The sequence below is a fragment of the Diadema antillarum genome, unplaced genomic scaffold (assembly GCF_040938485.1).
Source record: "Diadema antillarum isolate AM-2024a unplaced genomic scaffold, OU_Dant_1.0 scf00000205, whole genome shotgun sequence".
Classification (NCBI taxonomy): Eukaryota; Metazoa; Echinodermata; class Echinoidea; order Diadematoida; family Diadematidae; genus Diadema; species Diadema antillarum.
Window position 1 is genome coordinate 2024919 of NW_027271094.1, and position 14963 is coordinate 2039881.

General features: G+C 38.3%; 1 protein-coding gene across 1 annotated transcript; it reads right to left on the reverse strand.

Annotated features, from left to right (window-relative positions):
• Positions 1-683: 683 nt before the first annotated feature.
• LOC139724041 (uncharacterized) lies at positions 684-9574 on the reverse strand. The gene is made up of 11 exons (XM_071635238.1): positions 9454-9574; positions 8939-9088; positions 7752-7975; positions 6670-6767; positions 5736-5974; positions 5445-5508; positions 4863-4993; positions 3828-3946; positions 2829-2961; positions 1315-1411; positions 684-733 (listed from the first exon to the last, which is right to left on the reverse strand). Exons 1-11 carry the CDS (start codon positions 9463-9465, stop codon positions 684-686), a joined length of 1317 nt encoding a protein of 438 aa, XP_071491339.1. The 5' UTR covers positions 9466-9574.
• Positions 9575-14963: the final 5389 nt, after the last annotated feature.

The window sequence follows — 14963 nt, forward strand, 5'->3', positions numbered from 1 at the left end:
TAGGATTCTTCCATAGCAGCGACAATGTTCACCAAGATAAAAATTAATGGGGGCACTGTGGCACAGTGGATATGACTCCCGACTCCTGATCGGAGGACCCGAGTTCGAATCCCGCCCAGTGCTTACGTCCTTGGACAAGATGTTTTACCGACTATGTCCTGCTCGACCCAGGTGAATAAATGAGTACCTGGCAACGCCAGGGTAATAATAATGGCAGGGCCCTTAGGTAGAGCAGTGGCAACACTGAAGATGCTACCCTGGATAAATACGACCTTATTATTATTATTATTATTATTATTATTATTATTATTAATATTATTATTATTATTATTATCATTACTAGTATTATTATTAATACAATCTCTGGGATGAATGTTTCTCACCAGATGAAGGCAAGCTCAACACAAGAGGGTCAGTAATTCACACACTAACATTAATTTTATTTTTTTTTTTGCATAGGTCACTTGGAAATAATGTATACATGTATTACTATAATAATGCATCTCATATCCCGATCCAAATCATCATATGCAGCAGCTAATGAAAGTGTGAGCGAGAATGGCAGTTTCCATGGAGAATTACAGTTTTCATTCAGTGAATGTTTTTAACTTGTTGCTCTTCTGTATCCATTTTCCTGAGGCAGGTGTATTTGAGTGGGACACTTCTCCAACAGTATGTTGACTTCAAAACTGATTTTGATGCATTTTGGTTGTGAAGTCGATGTAGTGTGGCTCTGTGAAAGCAATTAAAATGGCAGGCTAATCAATAATCAGTGATAGGCTAATCAATAATCAATGACAGTAAAAACAGTTTTAGTTTATTGTGGACCTTTGTAAAAAAATTCAAATCAGTACAATGTATTGTTATATCTTTCAATGTAGCATGTGGGCTATTACGTCAATAAAAGTTCATAATTATTTTACATGCCATTATCACAAACAATGCCTACAGGATGCAATTTGAGGAGTAATAATATTTACACCTGCACTCCAAGTTCAAGCAGAATCTCATACAAGAAATAAACTAAAACAAAACTACCTGAAAGTTCATTTTTGACATTACATTTGTAGACACATAATGTAAGGATTTTACAGAACTATGAAAAAGCTGTGTTTCACAAGACAGTAATCTGAATGCAGTCACAGATGCAATCAGATTGGGGAATGATATTATGGTCTGAACAGAATTCATTCATTTGAGAAACTTTAACATGGAATAGGCTTCCAGTTTAAGTCACGTTCAATCAAGTTTTTCCTGCCAAATTCTATGGTTTGAACCAATCACAGTCTATACTACATGGGAAGCACTGATTACCTGTATCTGGAGTTATGTAGCCATGTCTCAGTAGAAAGTCAAGGTTAACGAGACCACAGTTTGGCTTGAACTGATCTGATGCGATTTCCTGTTTCACCTATGACAGTAATACATAGAGCAGGTTAAAACGCTGTCAGAGGAAATGTGCAAAGTTGTCATTAATTACATTTGATGTGTCCTTGTTAGAGCCCTTACCTGTGAAGGTTGCTTCATACGTGTGTAGGGTAGTTTACTATTAAAATTCCCCCTCCCCAGTCTGCAATTTGCAATATCAACTTTTCGTTTTTAGTTCTGTGGCCATCACAACTACTTTGTGGTTCTCAAAACGATTAATCAGTATAGCAACCATCACAACAATTTGCAGTTACCATACGACAATGCAAATTTCATAACCATCAAAACTATTTGTGGTTCTCAAGGACCTCATTACATTTGTAACCACCTCAACTATTTGTGGTTACCATTGGACAATGCCTGTTTTGTAACCATCACAGCTATTCCATGGTTCCTGTAGGACACTGTATCAGATGACTACCTGGTACCTGAACAAATTTCTTTTTTTTTTCAACTGGTCCATGACTCACCTTTTCACTATTAATCTGATGTTTTGCTTTTTACATTTCAATAAAAATGACTGTTTTATAAGGTACATTCCCCCGTTAAGGTACATAATTTTTGTGAATTCAAGTTTGTCATAAAGGCATAGCCCATTCATTGGACTTTTCAAACAGCTCATTAGATACTATGCTGATAGAGATTAAACTTTTTGACAGAATCTAGAATTTAAACCCCATGGGACATACACATGTACAACAAATTGCACATTGCCCACAAATAAAGGTTATCAGCATGAGTATGTATGCTTACATGCCAAAGGTATACGAAGTTTCTCTGCCAATTCTACGAATACAACACTAACTTGCTGTGGTGTAATATGCTTCACTTCCTACATATAGTAAAAGTACAAAATTAAATCATTGCATCTAGACTTACTGTTAATTCCGGGATTGGTTTCACGTCCCATCCTGGACGCTTCATCAGCTTGTCTGATTTGGTGGGAAAATGTCTTTGCCAATCGGCGCAGACTGACTGCTGACTTTATTGTTCGTGGTCGGTCGTCGAGGAATTCTGCAAATTACAGAGTTGTACACTCGGAAGAGGTTGTGTCACAGTCCTCCCCCCTTATTACAGGTTGAGTTCTTGGAGTTGACAGATGGCTTTCCAGACCCCTGTCTAACCTAACCTCTCCCGAGTTTACAACTCTGTAATCCAGAGAATTCCTTGATAGCTGACTCCGAACAATAACGTTGACAGTGCATTACTGCGCCGACAGGCAAAGACATTTTCCCACCACCAAATCAGATGAGCTAAAGAAGCATCCAGGATCAGATGTGAAATCATTCTTGGAATTAAAAACAGTGGGTCAAGATGCAATGATTTAATTTTGTAAATTTATTGAACATTACCGGGATAAATCAGAACTCACTCAATTTCCCTTATGTACTATAACTCACCTTCTCTACTGGCCAGAGATAGAACTCACTGACCTCTCCATCACACACTTTGGGTTCAAACTCTGGGGAGAGCTCCAGGTCAAAGATGAACTGTGTCTCAGGGAAGAGTCCCCTCTCATCTTCAAAGAAGTAGCTGAAATTTTATGAAGGGGAAAATTTGGTTGATATGAGATGAGGGGTACCCACTGGGTCATGCAATGATGGATTATGGAAAGCCAAATGAAAAGTTGTCACTACATTCCACAGAGGAGGCAAATTATATAAACACAGAGGACTTTACCTTTGAGATTCGGAAGGAATGACACAATCAGTAAGCTTCGGACACAAGTGTCTGCTGATATCTTGACAGTCCTAGCAAAGGCTGCCTACTATCAAATGTCATGATTTTCTACAGTGAACAATATAGATATATCATACCAAGGTATTGTTTTGAAGTTATTGATTTTTCATACCACTTACATCAAAGCTCACTCTTAACAACTATTTTGCATCTTTTGTTCAAAGGTAAAAGGAAACTGAAAACTGGTCTGGCTGAAAGGCTGAAAGGCTGAATTAGGATTCATTCTTGCACAGCTCAGCAAATATAGGTAGAGTTGATATGAAATAAGAAAGCATTATCTGTTCAAAGACAATGAACAGTGCCAAACAGGGACAAAAACCAACAACAAACAACACGAAACATATTATATATATATATATATTCTGCAACACAGATCAGCACTCATTTGAAACATAAGAGGTGATACATGTCATATTAAAGTAAACTGACCATACAGCCTTTTGATTTTCTGAGATATATTATCTTGGGTACATACATAAAAGCATACATAATTACGCACAAGATATAAACTACATACAAAAACGTATACACAGTCTCATCCTTCAGATTTGAGTGTGAACAATGTGCTTTGTATATTTCCTGCTCCTCTTATATTTTTCTAGAATAATGCCCAAAGTATGAATTAGAAACTTAAATTTTCTAGTTGCTCTGTCACTGACCTGATGGTTCCCACAGAGACAGCCTTTTCACTGACCTCCATGGGTATGCTAGCCTCCTCTTCACACTCCTTCATCATACACTCTTTCACCCCCAGACCTGCTGCCAGACCCCCTGCAGCCTGCAAGGAAACACAAACCAGATACTGTAAGCGTCGATATTTTCGCATTATTAATTTTTCGCGCTGTGTGACTCAAAAACACATTCTCAGGTTCTTGAATTCGCGCTACACAATTGTCAACCCATTCAGAACGTACAGAGAAAAGTGTGAAGATATTTTTGCGGTTTGTAGAATTCACGCTAGCCAGAAGTAGCGCAAAATAATACGCGGAACTTAATGTAGCATGAGAATTTCAGCGTTTGCAGTAATGTATGATGCAGCTTTGAGCTTGACCAGTCTAAACTCACATTATGAAATGTGTACTTTGCAGCAATATCTCATCTACATTTTACATTCGCTTTTCTCTGCAATTTTATGCATGAATGAAGATACTCCTTTTATGTTAAAAACCAGAGAAGGTATTACACAAACTGATATCATCAAAATATAATGCATAAACTCATATAATTCCAAAGAACATGTAATGACACAGAAACATTTCTATTTCAGCAGAATCAATATTCTTCTTCAATATGTGTTGCCCCTTCACATGACTGCCACAAACTCCACACATGGGTAATTTCATTCCAATTAAACACCACAAAATGCATATTATATGGAGTGATTTGTAAGAGGTGAATGGCTGCATGCAAGTGTGTGTGTGCATTTGATGCTGTCACATATCTATAACATGCAGATGAAACTGGTGAATATGACTCTATATATGCAGATGTTGGCCAATTTTTGTTTGGTTTGTTTGGGTTTTCTTGTTCTCCTTCAGTTGATATTTCTACAATGGATGATTTTTCTCCACCAACTGAACTACCATACTCTGTTCTGTTTTGTTTTGCTATGTCTGTTGTTTGTATGGGAGTGGGAAAGACAGTGCAAAGGTCACACAAATTGCATGTCCTGTTTGAAGTCGTATGTGACTCACTATGTTGTCCAGCTTGTTAGGATAGGTCTGCTTTGTTGGAGATCGCCTCCCTATCCACAGACACAGCCCCTTTGTTGGATGCTTACAGTAACCATTCACATGTACACCATACTGCTTGATGCCAAAGAGACCTAGATTGCACGAACATAAAAGTCACAGTTAGTATCACATGATTCGGACTTAAGCTGTCACAAACGCTTACAAAAATCATTGAACATTGATTTTCTGACTGTAACACATTTCCTGTTGGTCTGTCTTTACAATTTTAAACTACATGTAATTTGCACCTGTAGAACAGAATACATCTACCATAGAAATGGTTAGAAAACTAGTCACTGGATTCAAGCAGTTTCCAATAACTTAGTTCAATCAATAAACCAGTTTAATATATTAATCTCAGAGATCTTAATCTAATCATACATCACTAACATCCGTGACGTGGTAAATTAAAATCTTTCACACTGCAGCTGAAATACAATGCCCTATGTATTCAGAAGAGAAACATATGGCAATAATCAAATATCAAACCTTTCAAAAAAGAAAAAAAGATATATCAAATTATAGAAAAATGGAAGAACTCACTTGTGGCAGATCGTTCCATTTCCAGCAAAGGTGTGTCACTGAATGATTTACTCACTGCATAATTCTGTATTTTAAAAAAAGAAAAAAAATATTCAAATTAATTCAAATTTGCATTTTACAAAGGAAAAAACAAATGCGAGTCTGTGAGAATTATTCAGTGACCACAAAGCTTGTTGGAACAAGACTTCCATTCTCAGGAAAGAGGGTGGGGTGGGGGGAGGATGTCTACAAGTGAAGTGCAGGAATGAATCACAAACTGCCATCAAAATTAAATGCACACTGTACATGTACCTCATTTCTCCATCCCCGAAGAGCAACGAAGGCATCGGTCTCTCTGCATCGCTGCAGGAAGTCGGCAACCTTTGCTGTCCTCTCTGCATACGTGGCGAGGGCTGGCGACAGGTGGATGCCATCGTTGGCCCACTGGAAGAGGTTGGGATCAGACCCAAGGGCGTTAAGGGTCAAGGGTGGGATGACCCCAACCTGGGTCCCATTCACAATGAAGGGTCTGTACTGGATCCTCTTTTCACCTGCAGAATTAGTCATTGTTATCACCAGTGGACAGTTAACTACAGTAATTGCTTTTCATCTGAAAACAGAGTTTGAAGTATGGGAGTCTCTTTTTACCTGCATGCAAAAGCTAATTTATAGCAGACCCTCTTTTCACCCACAGAGCAAGTTAAATCTATATGGACCTTTATCTTTAATACCTGTAGACTCTACAAACCTATTAAAAAGTGGATCCTTAACCCGTTGAGGACGAATCCTGAGTATACTCGGGCAAGCATCTATGGAAAATGCCTGTTGTAGCAAAATCAAACCGTCCTCAACGGGTTAATATTCCTCTGTTCACCTTTCAACAGTACCTACTACATAGGCTGACCCAACAGATATCCTATTCATCAGTTTGAAAAGAGACAAATCCACGACATCTTTTACAGTTTTTGCTTTGTTATAACTCACAGCACTCCTTGTCTTCCAAGAGAAAGGAAGAGAATGGGCCAACAAGTATGACTGTGAGAGATCTGAAATACCACTGTCAAAGGGAACGTTGACATATTTATAACAACGACCATAACTAACAAACAGCATTCTTGCAAGAAACAGAGTTCTAATTTCTCACAAGATAGTGGCACGAGGAAATCAAAAATAAATTTTCTGTAAGCACCTGATTTGTATGAACCACATTCTTTTTTTATTTTAATGTCAGAAATCACACAATTACCTTCCCACTGAAAGGAGGAAACATGTTGCACATTGCTCCACATCCGATTTGACCATGACTCAACGATGGACTTGCTGGTAGTAGTCATAGTTTCACTGCTTGGCAGAAAAAGCACACAAGAAGACAAAATTAGGTGATGCCAATGAAATGGGTATAAAAGTGGATAGGGTGAAAACAGCAATATTAGTAAAACCCATCAGTGGAAGTTTGGGAAAAATTGGGCAATTGATTAGTTAGTTATGAATTCTTAAAGTTTTGATGCCATCATCACTGGATAAGGAGACCACTACACTTCATGACATCATTACGGCAACAATATACTGTAAAGAAAATGTAAAGAAAATTCAACATTTTTTCCCTTTTCTAGCATAATGAAAGAGCACTTGACTTGCATGTACCTCTTTCAGAAAGCAGGGGGAATAATGTTACCCTTAACATACAGAATAAGCATGACAGCAACAAATCGATGGAATGTGAACTTTTCATGAAAAATGAAATTTTGTGGAATTCTTCTTGTATTTTCTTCATATTGTTGTTCAAAATGACATCATGAACTCTGGAGGTCTCCTTACCCAGCAATGACGGTGCCTCATCTTCCAGGATTCACAAATTTTAAATCGATTGTACAATTTTCCTTAAAATTTCACTAATGTGTGTTTATTTAGAGAACAGTGACACACTTAGGATGGTATTGTATTGGTGGAAATGAGGATTGGGCTTTTAACTTTTTGCAAGATACCAAGAAACCACTTATGAAATGGTACAGAGCATACCATTCTATTAGGAATTCAAAGTTTATTTGATGAAAATTGGTTTTGGAATGGCCAATACATCCAAAAATAAAGTAAAACAAAGCTATCATAATAAAAGGTGGGTACCACCTTTTATTAGGATCGCCCTGTTATGTATATCTCAGCCATTTCAAAACCAATTTTCATCAAATTAAAGTTGGATTGGAATTACATGCTCTTTCGTATTTCATAAGAGGTTCTCATTATCTCACCAAAAAATGTGAGAAACCTGAAGTTTGGTCTCAACCAAAACTATACGATACCTTTAATAGATGATTTTTGTGGGCTCACCCGTTGGAGTTCCTGGCCCTTCTCAAATGAGACCTGGTATCAGCTGCTGTTGGGTTGTATCTATGCCGACCAGCGGCTAGGTTGGAGTCAGTCGGGAGGACCTCGTTTCTGACAAAAGAGCCTAGACGTTGTTCAAACTCTTTGATGTTATCCACTCCCCCTGATACAAGCTCTTGGATCTTCCCAACAATCTCTGGATCTAGTTGCTCCTTGGCTCCAGTAATCTAGCAAAATGGCAAAGGGCACATGAATGAGGTGCAAACTATGGCTTTTCTTGTCTTTAAGGAAATAACTATAATCACTAGACCCAGAGCTTTAACCCTTGATCTGTGCTTTGTTTGCAGGCTAGCATGTATGCTGGGGTGCCTGCTTTGTTGACTGGCACAGATGTCCAGGAACTTAATGTCAGCAAATAGATATTACCTAATCCCCCAGTCCCTATTGTGTCACCATAACCTTCGTGCTGGTCTGCCGCTTATTGCTGCACCCGACAACCAGGTCTAGTTTAAATGGATTCATGAATGCCGGTGAGAAAGCTTGGCAAGTTAACGTTAAGTAATTGGCACATTATAATAATTGGATTTATTTATTCAATACTTCATAAAAACCATACAAACAAACAGAGAAATATACAACATGTAAGTACAAATACATCACATTCAAATTCATGTCGTCAAGTGTGTATAAAGTAACTGACATGTCTGCAACGGATACAAAATATAAACATCAACATAAAAAATCAAAAATCCAAAGTAATTGGCACATTATTATAATTGTTTACAAAGTACTGACATCATCACATGTGTGCATGGAATTATCCAAACACTACTTTGAAGCATATCTCGGAACAATCAAGATGAGGTCACACCTGAAGCAGTTTCTTTTTCAAGCCAACCTGGGATGGAATGGGCTGTGACAGCAAGGTGATGCTGCACAATAACCATTTTCTATTTTCATAATCATAAAATCAGTGTTGTGCCAGTAAAAACCATGATCTTTAAGTTAAAATCATCTCCAGGAGGTCCCCACACTCTAATGACAGGCAGGACAGCCACCTGGAAAGCAGTGACTGTTAAACCAATAAATGGAGTGACAGGTTGCAAATGTGATTCAGAAATTTATCGTAATATTCAGTACAACTTATACAGTTGAATCATAATACTGGAGTTTGCTTTGCTAAATCATACCGGACTGATCTCGTGATGCTTGTGGTCACTCAGTCCTGGAAGATGGACGTGATAGCAGAGTGTGGCCGGAACGTCACTCCCCTTCTTTGCCAGGTCCCTCCGCAGTGCGGCTGCTACCGACTTGCGCAATCTACCGGTGTCCTTTGAAAGCTATCCATCAAACAAAATACAGACAAGATATACAGTACAATGAATTACGTCTATGAAGTTTTCCTTCATGAATTGACAATAAAGAGATATATCTTGTCTGCCACTTTCTCATCTATTTTTTTTTTTGTCTTGTAGATCAAGTCTCGACTACTCTGATGTTCCTACTGGTGCAACACATTGATAATGCAATCTTTCATGTACTAGACCATATTCCTTCTTCATCTTACAAATTTGCCAGCTATTCTTTGTCAAATAAATAACATAAGTCATGCAAGGCATGCAATAATCACATAGTCTGCATATCAATATGCACTGTAAGGAGTAGAAGTGACTTTTGGCACACCCCTACCTGTAGACAGACTTACCTGTAGTCCCATGAACTCACTTTATACTCTGGAAACTTTGCGATGCACTTGATACTGACTTCAGCTGGGCAATCCACTTTCTTTGTTGTATTAGCTCTAGCATGAGGCTTCTTTGATAAATCTCTCTGAAAAAAAGCAAATGAAAAATACACACAAGATTGTATTACAAGCTAAAACAATGTCTGTAGAAAGATAGTTGAAGTGACTGTATCTGGAAGATATATCAACCTTTCCACATACATTGCACAAACCCTACACACATTACAACTTCTAATGCATGATCACATGATTAGCCTTACTGTCATAAATTTAGAATGAATGTATTACGTGGGACATATTTATTTAAAGCAGAAGATGGGGTAAGCACTACCAACAGCAAAAACAAAGCATGTTAAACTAGAAATGTCGCTATTGGTATGCCTCCGCCATAATGCATGATTCTCCTAATAGTTCTAGTGCATGTAGACAATGTGTGATACATTTTCACAAAATTGGCAAAATATTAAACTGACAAGTTTGACACAAATGTGTTGAATGTTCACCTTCCTTGACCTAGGTTTAATTGGATGAATAGGAGAGCATGTATTTGGGGATTTACGGACTTTAACTTGACTTTGACCCATTCATACGTTTATAAAAATGCATTGAGCAATTTTCAAGGTGCAATTTCTGCATTGAATAGTCTAGCAAATTGTTACCATTTTCATCTTGCCTTTGACCCTAAAATTCATAAGATAATCACTGTCAGGCAGAACATGCATAAATATGTAGTAAGTTTCAAGATAACTTGAAGCACTTCCAAGATATGGAGGAAAAAGTTAGTTCAGCACTTTCATTTGATCTGTGACCTTTTGACCTTTGAGGCAAAAAAAATAAAAAACTAAAAAAAACTTTCAAGAGAATCTCTACTTTATTAGGTTATACATCCATACACCAAGTGTAAAAAAAAAATAATCCTGCTGGCATTGCATAAACATGAGCGAAATGGTAAAATTTTGAAGTGTTGCCCTTGACCTTTGACCCCTGACCTTTGACCCCATGAACCCTAAATTCTCTAGATAATCACTGACAGTCAGTACATGTATATATACTTTGTTCCATGAAGATACCTTGAACAATTTCCAAGGTACGGAGAAAAAAAGTGAAGTTTTAATATTTTTACTTGACCTTTTGACCTTTGACCTCATGACCCAAACTTTCACCACAGAATCTTGATTGGGTAATACATGTATACACTAAGTTTCAAGAGAATATCTTCAGGCATTGCATAGATATGGTGGAAATAGTGAAATTTTATGTATTTGACCTTGACCTTTTGACATTTGACCTTGAGCATGTGCACCCAAAAGTTGATAGGCACAACTTCACCCCCTAATACACAAACATGCCAAGTTTCATTAGGATACCTCAAAAGGCTTTGACAGTTACGCTGTCCACAAAATTCATTACGGACGGACGAAAGGACGGACAGACGGACGGACAACCCGAAAACATAATGCCTCCGGCACCACTTCGTGGCGGAGGCATAAAAACTACATTCAAATAAAGATAAGAGTAAAGGTGGCATATAAACTGTCATCAATAATCATACAAGCACATGACATGCAGGAAAAGGGAGGAACACATCTCATGTCAAATAGTTTTCAGGAAAATGAAGTGTGAATGTATTAAAATGCATACAAGAAGAATATAACTATGTGTGACATTATGCAAATTTTAGAGTATTATAACCGTAGACAAAAACAGGTGGAACTTCCATCTACAGTGATCCGGACTTGATCTCTTCTGTTACTGAAGACAAGCAAAATGGCTTGACTGTGATTTAAAGATACCGGGGTAGTTTGCAAACCACAGTGAAGTCCTCACTATCATCATACCTCGTTTCAAATACCTCCAAGCTTGTAAAGAGCAAAAGGACATATCTTAAAGCATTCTTACATACATCACTATTGTAACCATCCGAAGTCACACATGAATTCACACGATGAATTCATTTCAAAAGCAATAATTTATAGAGCTGTTGCCTGGACCAAAATCTACAACTGAATGTGATATATTGTAATTTTATGTACTGTGGTGAAAATGTTGTACCTGCTCCTTTTCCAAGCGTCTTGCTTCTTTTAACTTTGCCTGCCTGTCAGGTCCCATATGACACTGCAGGATGCGCTTTCCAATAAAGATGAATGGAATACCATCAAACGGAATAGGATGACTGCATTCTAGTTGCCATCGTATCTTTTTGTGGTCCAAATCTACAGACGAAATGTTATCAAAGTTTGGGCTTTTTGTAGTAATTTCACATAATGAGCAAGTACACAACATGAATAAAAAAAAAACACATGAAAATCATGCTCAACTTCAAGATCATGGTCACTGCATTATACTTTCACATTATTGGACTGCAAAGCACACTTGCAAATACATACCGGTACATTGGTATTTCGTATTAATGCAATAACTATGCAACAAATACACTCAAAAGATCTTTGAAAGGTTCTCATGTACCCACACATGGAAAGTGTAGTTAATATTTCCTTCTTTGGTACTTGGTTCCTGAATGAATTGATAATTTGACATGGAAAATCAGCTTTTGATATACAACAGTCTAAACCAAAATCCAATTTAGATGTTCTCAAGGAACTAGAAATTACACATACACTGTACTGCTCAAATTTGTCTTCCATTATTATAATATCTCGTGCTGTCATACAAATCTCATCGGACTCCTCGGAACATTTGATATTCCCAGAGGCAATTCCAGCACCAGTTAGGCAAGAAATCACTCGGATGAACAATATAAAAAAGAACAACAACAACAACTTGACAAATAAAAGTCTTTGAAATGATGAATGCTCAATAAAAACTACCCTGTTACATAAGTTCCGAAGTGACACATCACTACAGGAGAGAGGGGTCACCAGAGTAGTGGCAGAGTATGGCACCTGATGATGATGATGATGATGATGATGATGATGATGATATTAACTCATATTCTGGTCGCTTATAGTATTACGCACTCTTTTTTGTTTTACATCTTATCTTGGTCTGCATACTACAGTTCCATGACATATGCTCCTGTGACAATTGCTCCCATGGAATGTCTGCACGCTGAGCCAAACATACATTCTACCCACAATACTACAAGCGGAGTGTACCATTGTTGCAATGTTGCTTCATCTTCACAGGCTGCATATACAGCCCTATTTGGAGATAACACTTGTTTCAAGCAGGGATGGCACGAACTCTGGAGTGCTCCCTTCGCGTTCCGCGTTCGCTGCTGTGTTTCGCAGTTAGGATGGCACCATGTTCAACCCGCCGAGGACGAGTCCCGAGTACACTCGGGCAGGTGTCTGTGGGATATGCGTTTTGTAGGAAAATCAGTCCGTCCTCAACAGGTTAAAGCAGGTCACTTTATCTGAATGAATGGCATTTGAGCATATCTCTTTTATCCGCCCAAATCGCATATAAATCCCGATGTCTGCTGGTCCTGATGTGGCTGGTAAATAATCAAGGTCGAACTGTATTAAAAGCAAGCCGCCCATAAAATCAAAATTCAACCATAATGCTGTCTAGATTTGACTGTTGGCTACATTGTGCATATCATAGAAACCTGTGCTTTTTATGCAGCTGAATTGTGGGACAGGTGGTCAAACCTTGGTGCATAGGTTTTCAGGTAAATTCAAGATCCAGAAACAGCATTCATGTCTGAATATCAGGAAAAACAACTTCACTCACAGGGTAGTATATCTCACTGTACACTGGAACATGCTACGAAAGTCAGCTGTGGAAGCAACTATTAACAGATTCAAGTCAGAAGTAGCATACATGCATTCCTGTCAAAGAAGTAGGCCTACAACAAGTTAACATTTTCCGCAGAGAGTATCATCTCAAAGAGTAGTAATCATTACTGCAATAAAAGACGAGGATTTAAGTTTGATATACAGTGGAAACCTGCTGAAAGTGGAAGGGCATTACAAAACTACTGCTTTTCCAGAAGCCCAACAAGACAGGTAAATACAGGTGAATAAATCAAAATTACGTTTTCTGTTCTCGTGCCCACCCCAATAAATTATACCCCAACATGTAATACTACTGCCTGGTTAGCGCGCCCGGAGCCGAGACCTGGGCCGTATACTCACTGTAATCAAACTCGACTTTGCCGTAATGTTTTTGAGTAGTTACAGATACATATTTCGTTGACGTTTCGTCTTGGAAGGATCTTACAGTCTCGATGGCTTGCTGATGGCTGCTAACTATAATGTCTCTGGCTGTGGTCATGTCGGCAGATCCCCATGTTCATGCGAAGTACACACCCACTGTTCTACTGTGTAGTGTCATCGGTGCTGTTGATAGAGTGCGATTGTCCACACACGCAGCCCCATCCATCCGCCAGCAGTGGTGGTGCGCCGTGCACAAACGTTCAGCAGGAAGGAGGACTGTTGCGTAATCAGTGTACAACGCACGGTACCCAGTGACCCCACGTGTTTGTTTTTGTTTTCATTTCTCGACGGGCCGCTACTCTGAGCAGAAAGTAGGGCTCCACCGCCCTCGTAAAAAAAGAGAGGAAATAATAAAGAAATAAATAAAAATAAATAAATGTAAAATAAAAATAAATAAATGAAATAAGAATATGAATAAGCAAATATATAAATACAGATTTTTACATTTACTATCAATGATCCAATTGGTACAATAGAAGGTATAAAAAAGGAAAATTGTTATTTCGTATATGATGATAGGCAAAATCAATTTGATTCTTTATGCCGACCATTGAAATTAAAGACAGAGGCGCCGAAGGTTTTTGTATTTGTGGTTTTTTTTTCAGTGTGAGGGGACTGACAGGACAAGTGGGGGTGTCAAGGTCAATAGTACCCCCCCCCCCCCCCCCCCCGTTAGACGGGAAGAATTTCAGGGCGGAATACAGGTGGAATTGGGAATTGAAATTCATGGGTGCTGTGATTCTTTCTTTCTAACCAAACTCATAGTGAACTTATCCTTCAGCGTTACACGTGCGTGCAAATCTTTGAATATGATTTAAATGTGATTTTTAAGGAACCTCACTATTATTGACAAATACCCGGTATAACGTGAGCTATCGGGTCCCAAGATATTGATTACTCCTCTGGCTGATGCATGTCCTAAACGATCATGATGCAGATGCAAGCGAAAAAGGAAGTGTTATTAGTAGATTTAAAATATATATATATCTTGCTCAATGAAACAGCAGTTGTATTAATTACCTTCACGGGGATTTTTTTACATTTATAGGCCTACTTTTTGATAACATTTTGGCTGCTGCATAATTATTAAAGTCGAACTGAGACTTTCTTAAACACTATAAGCCAAATTAACCGAAATTGCATACACGATGCCAATGATTTTAATATCATGAGGTCATGAGATAATAAAGATCGGTTTATATGCCCCCCCCCCCCCCGGAATACTAAAGGAATTTTATCCATTGACGTTATTTCTGTAGTCTGACTAGCCTGTAAACGAGTCTGTGGCGT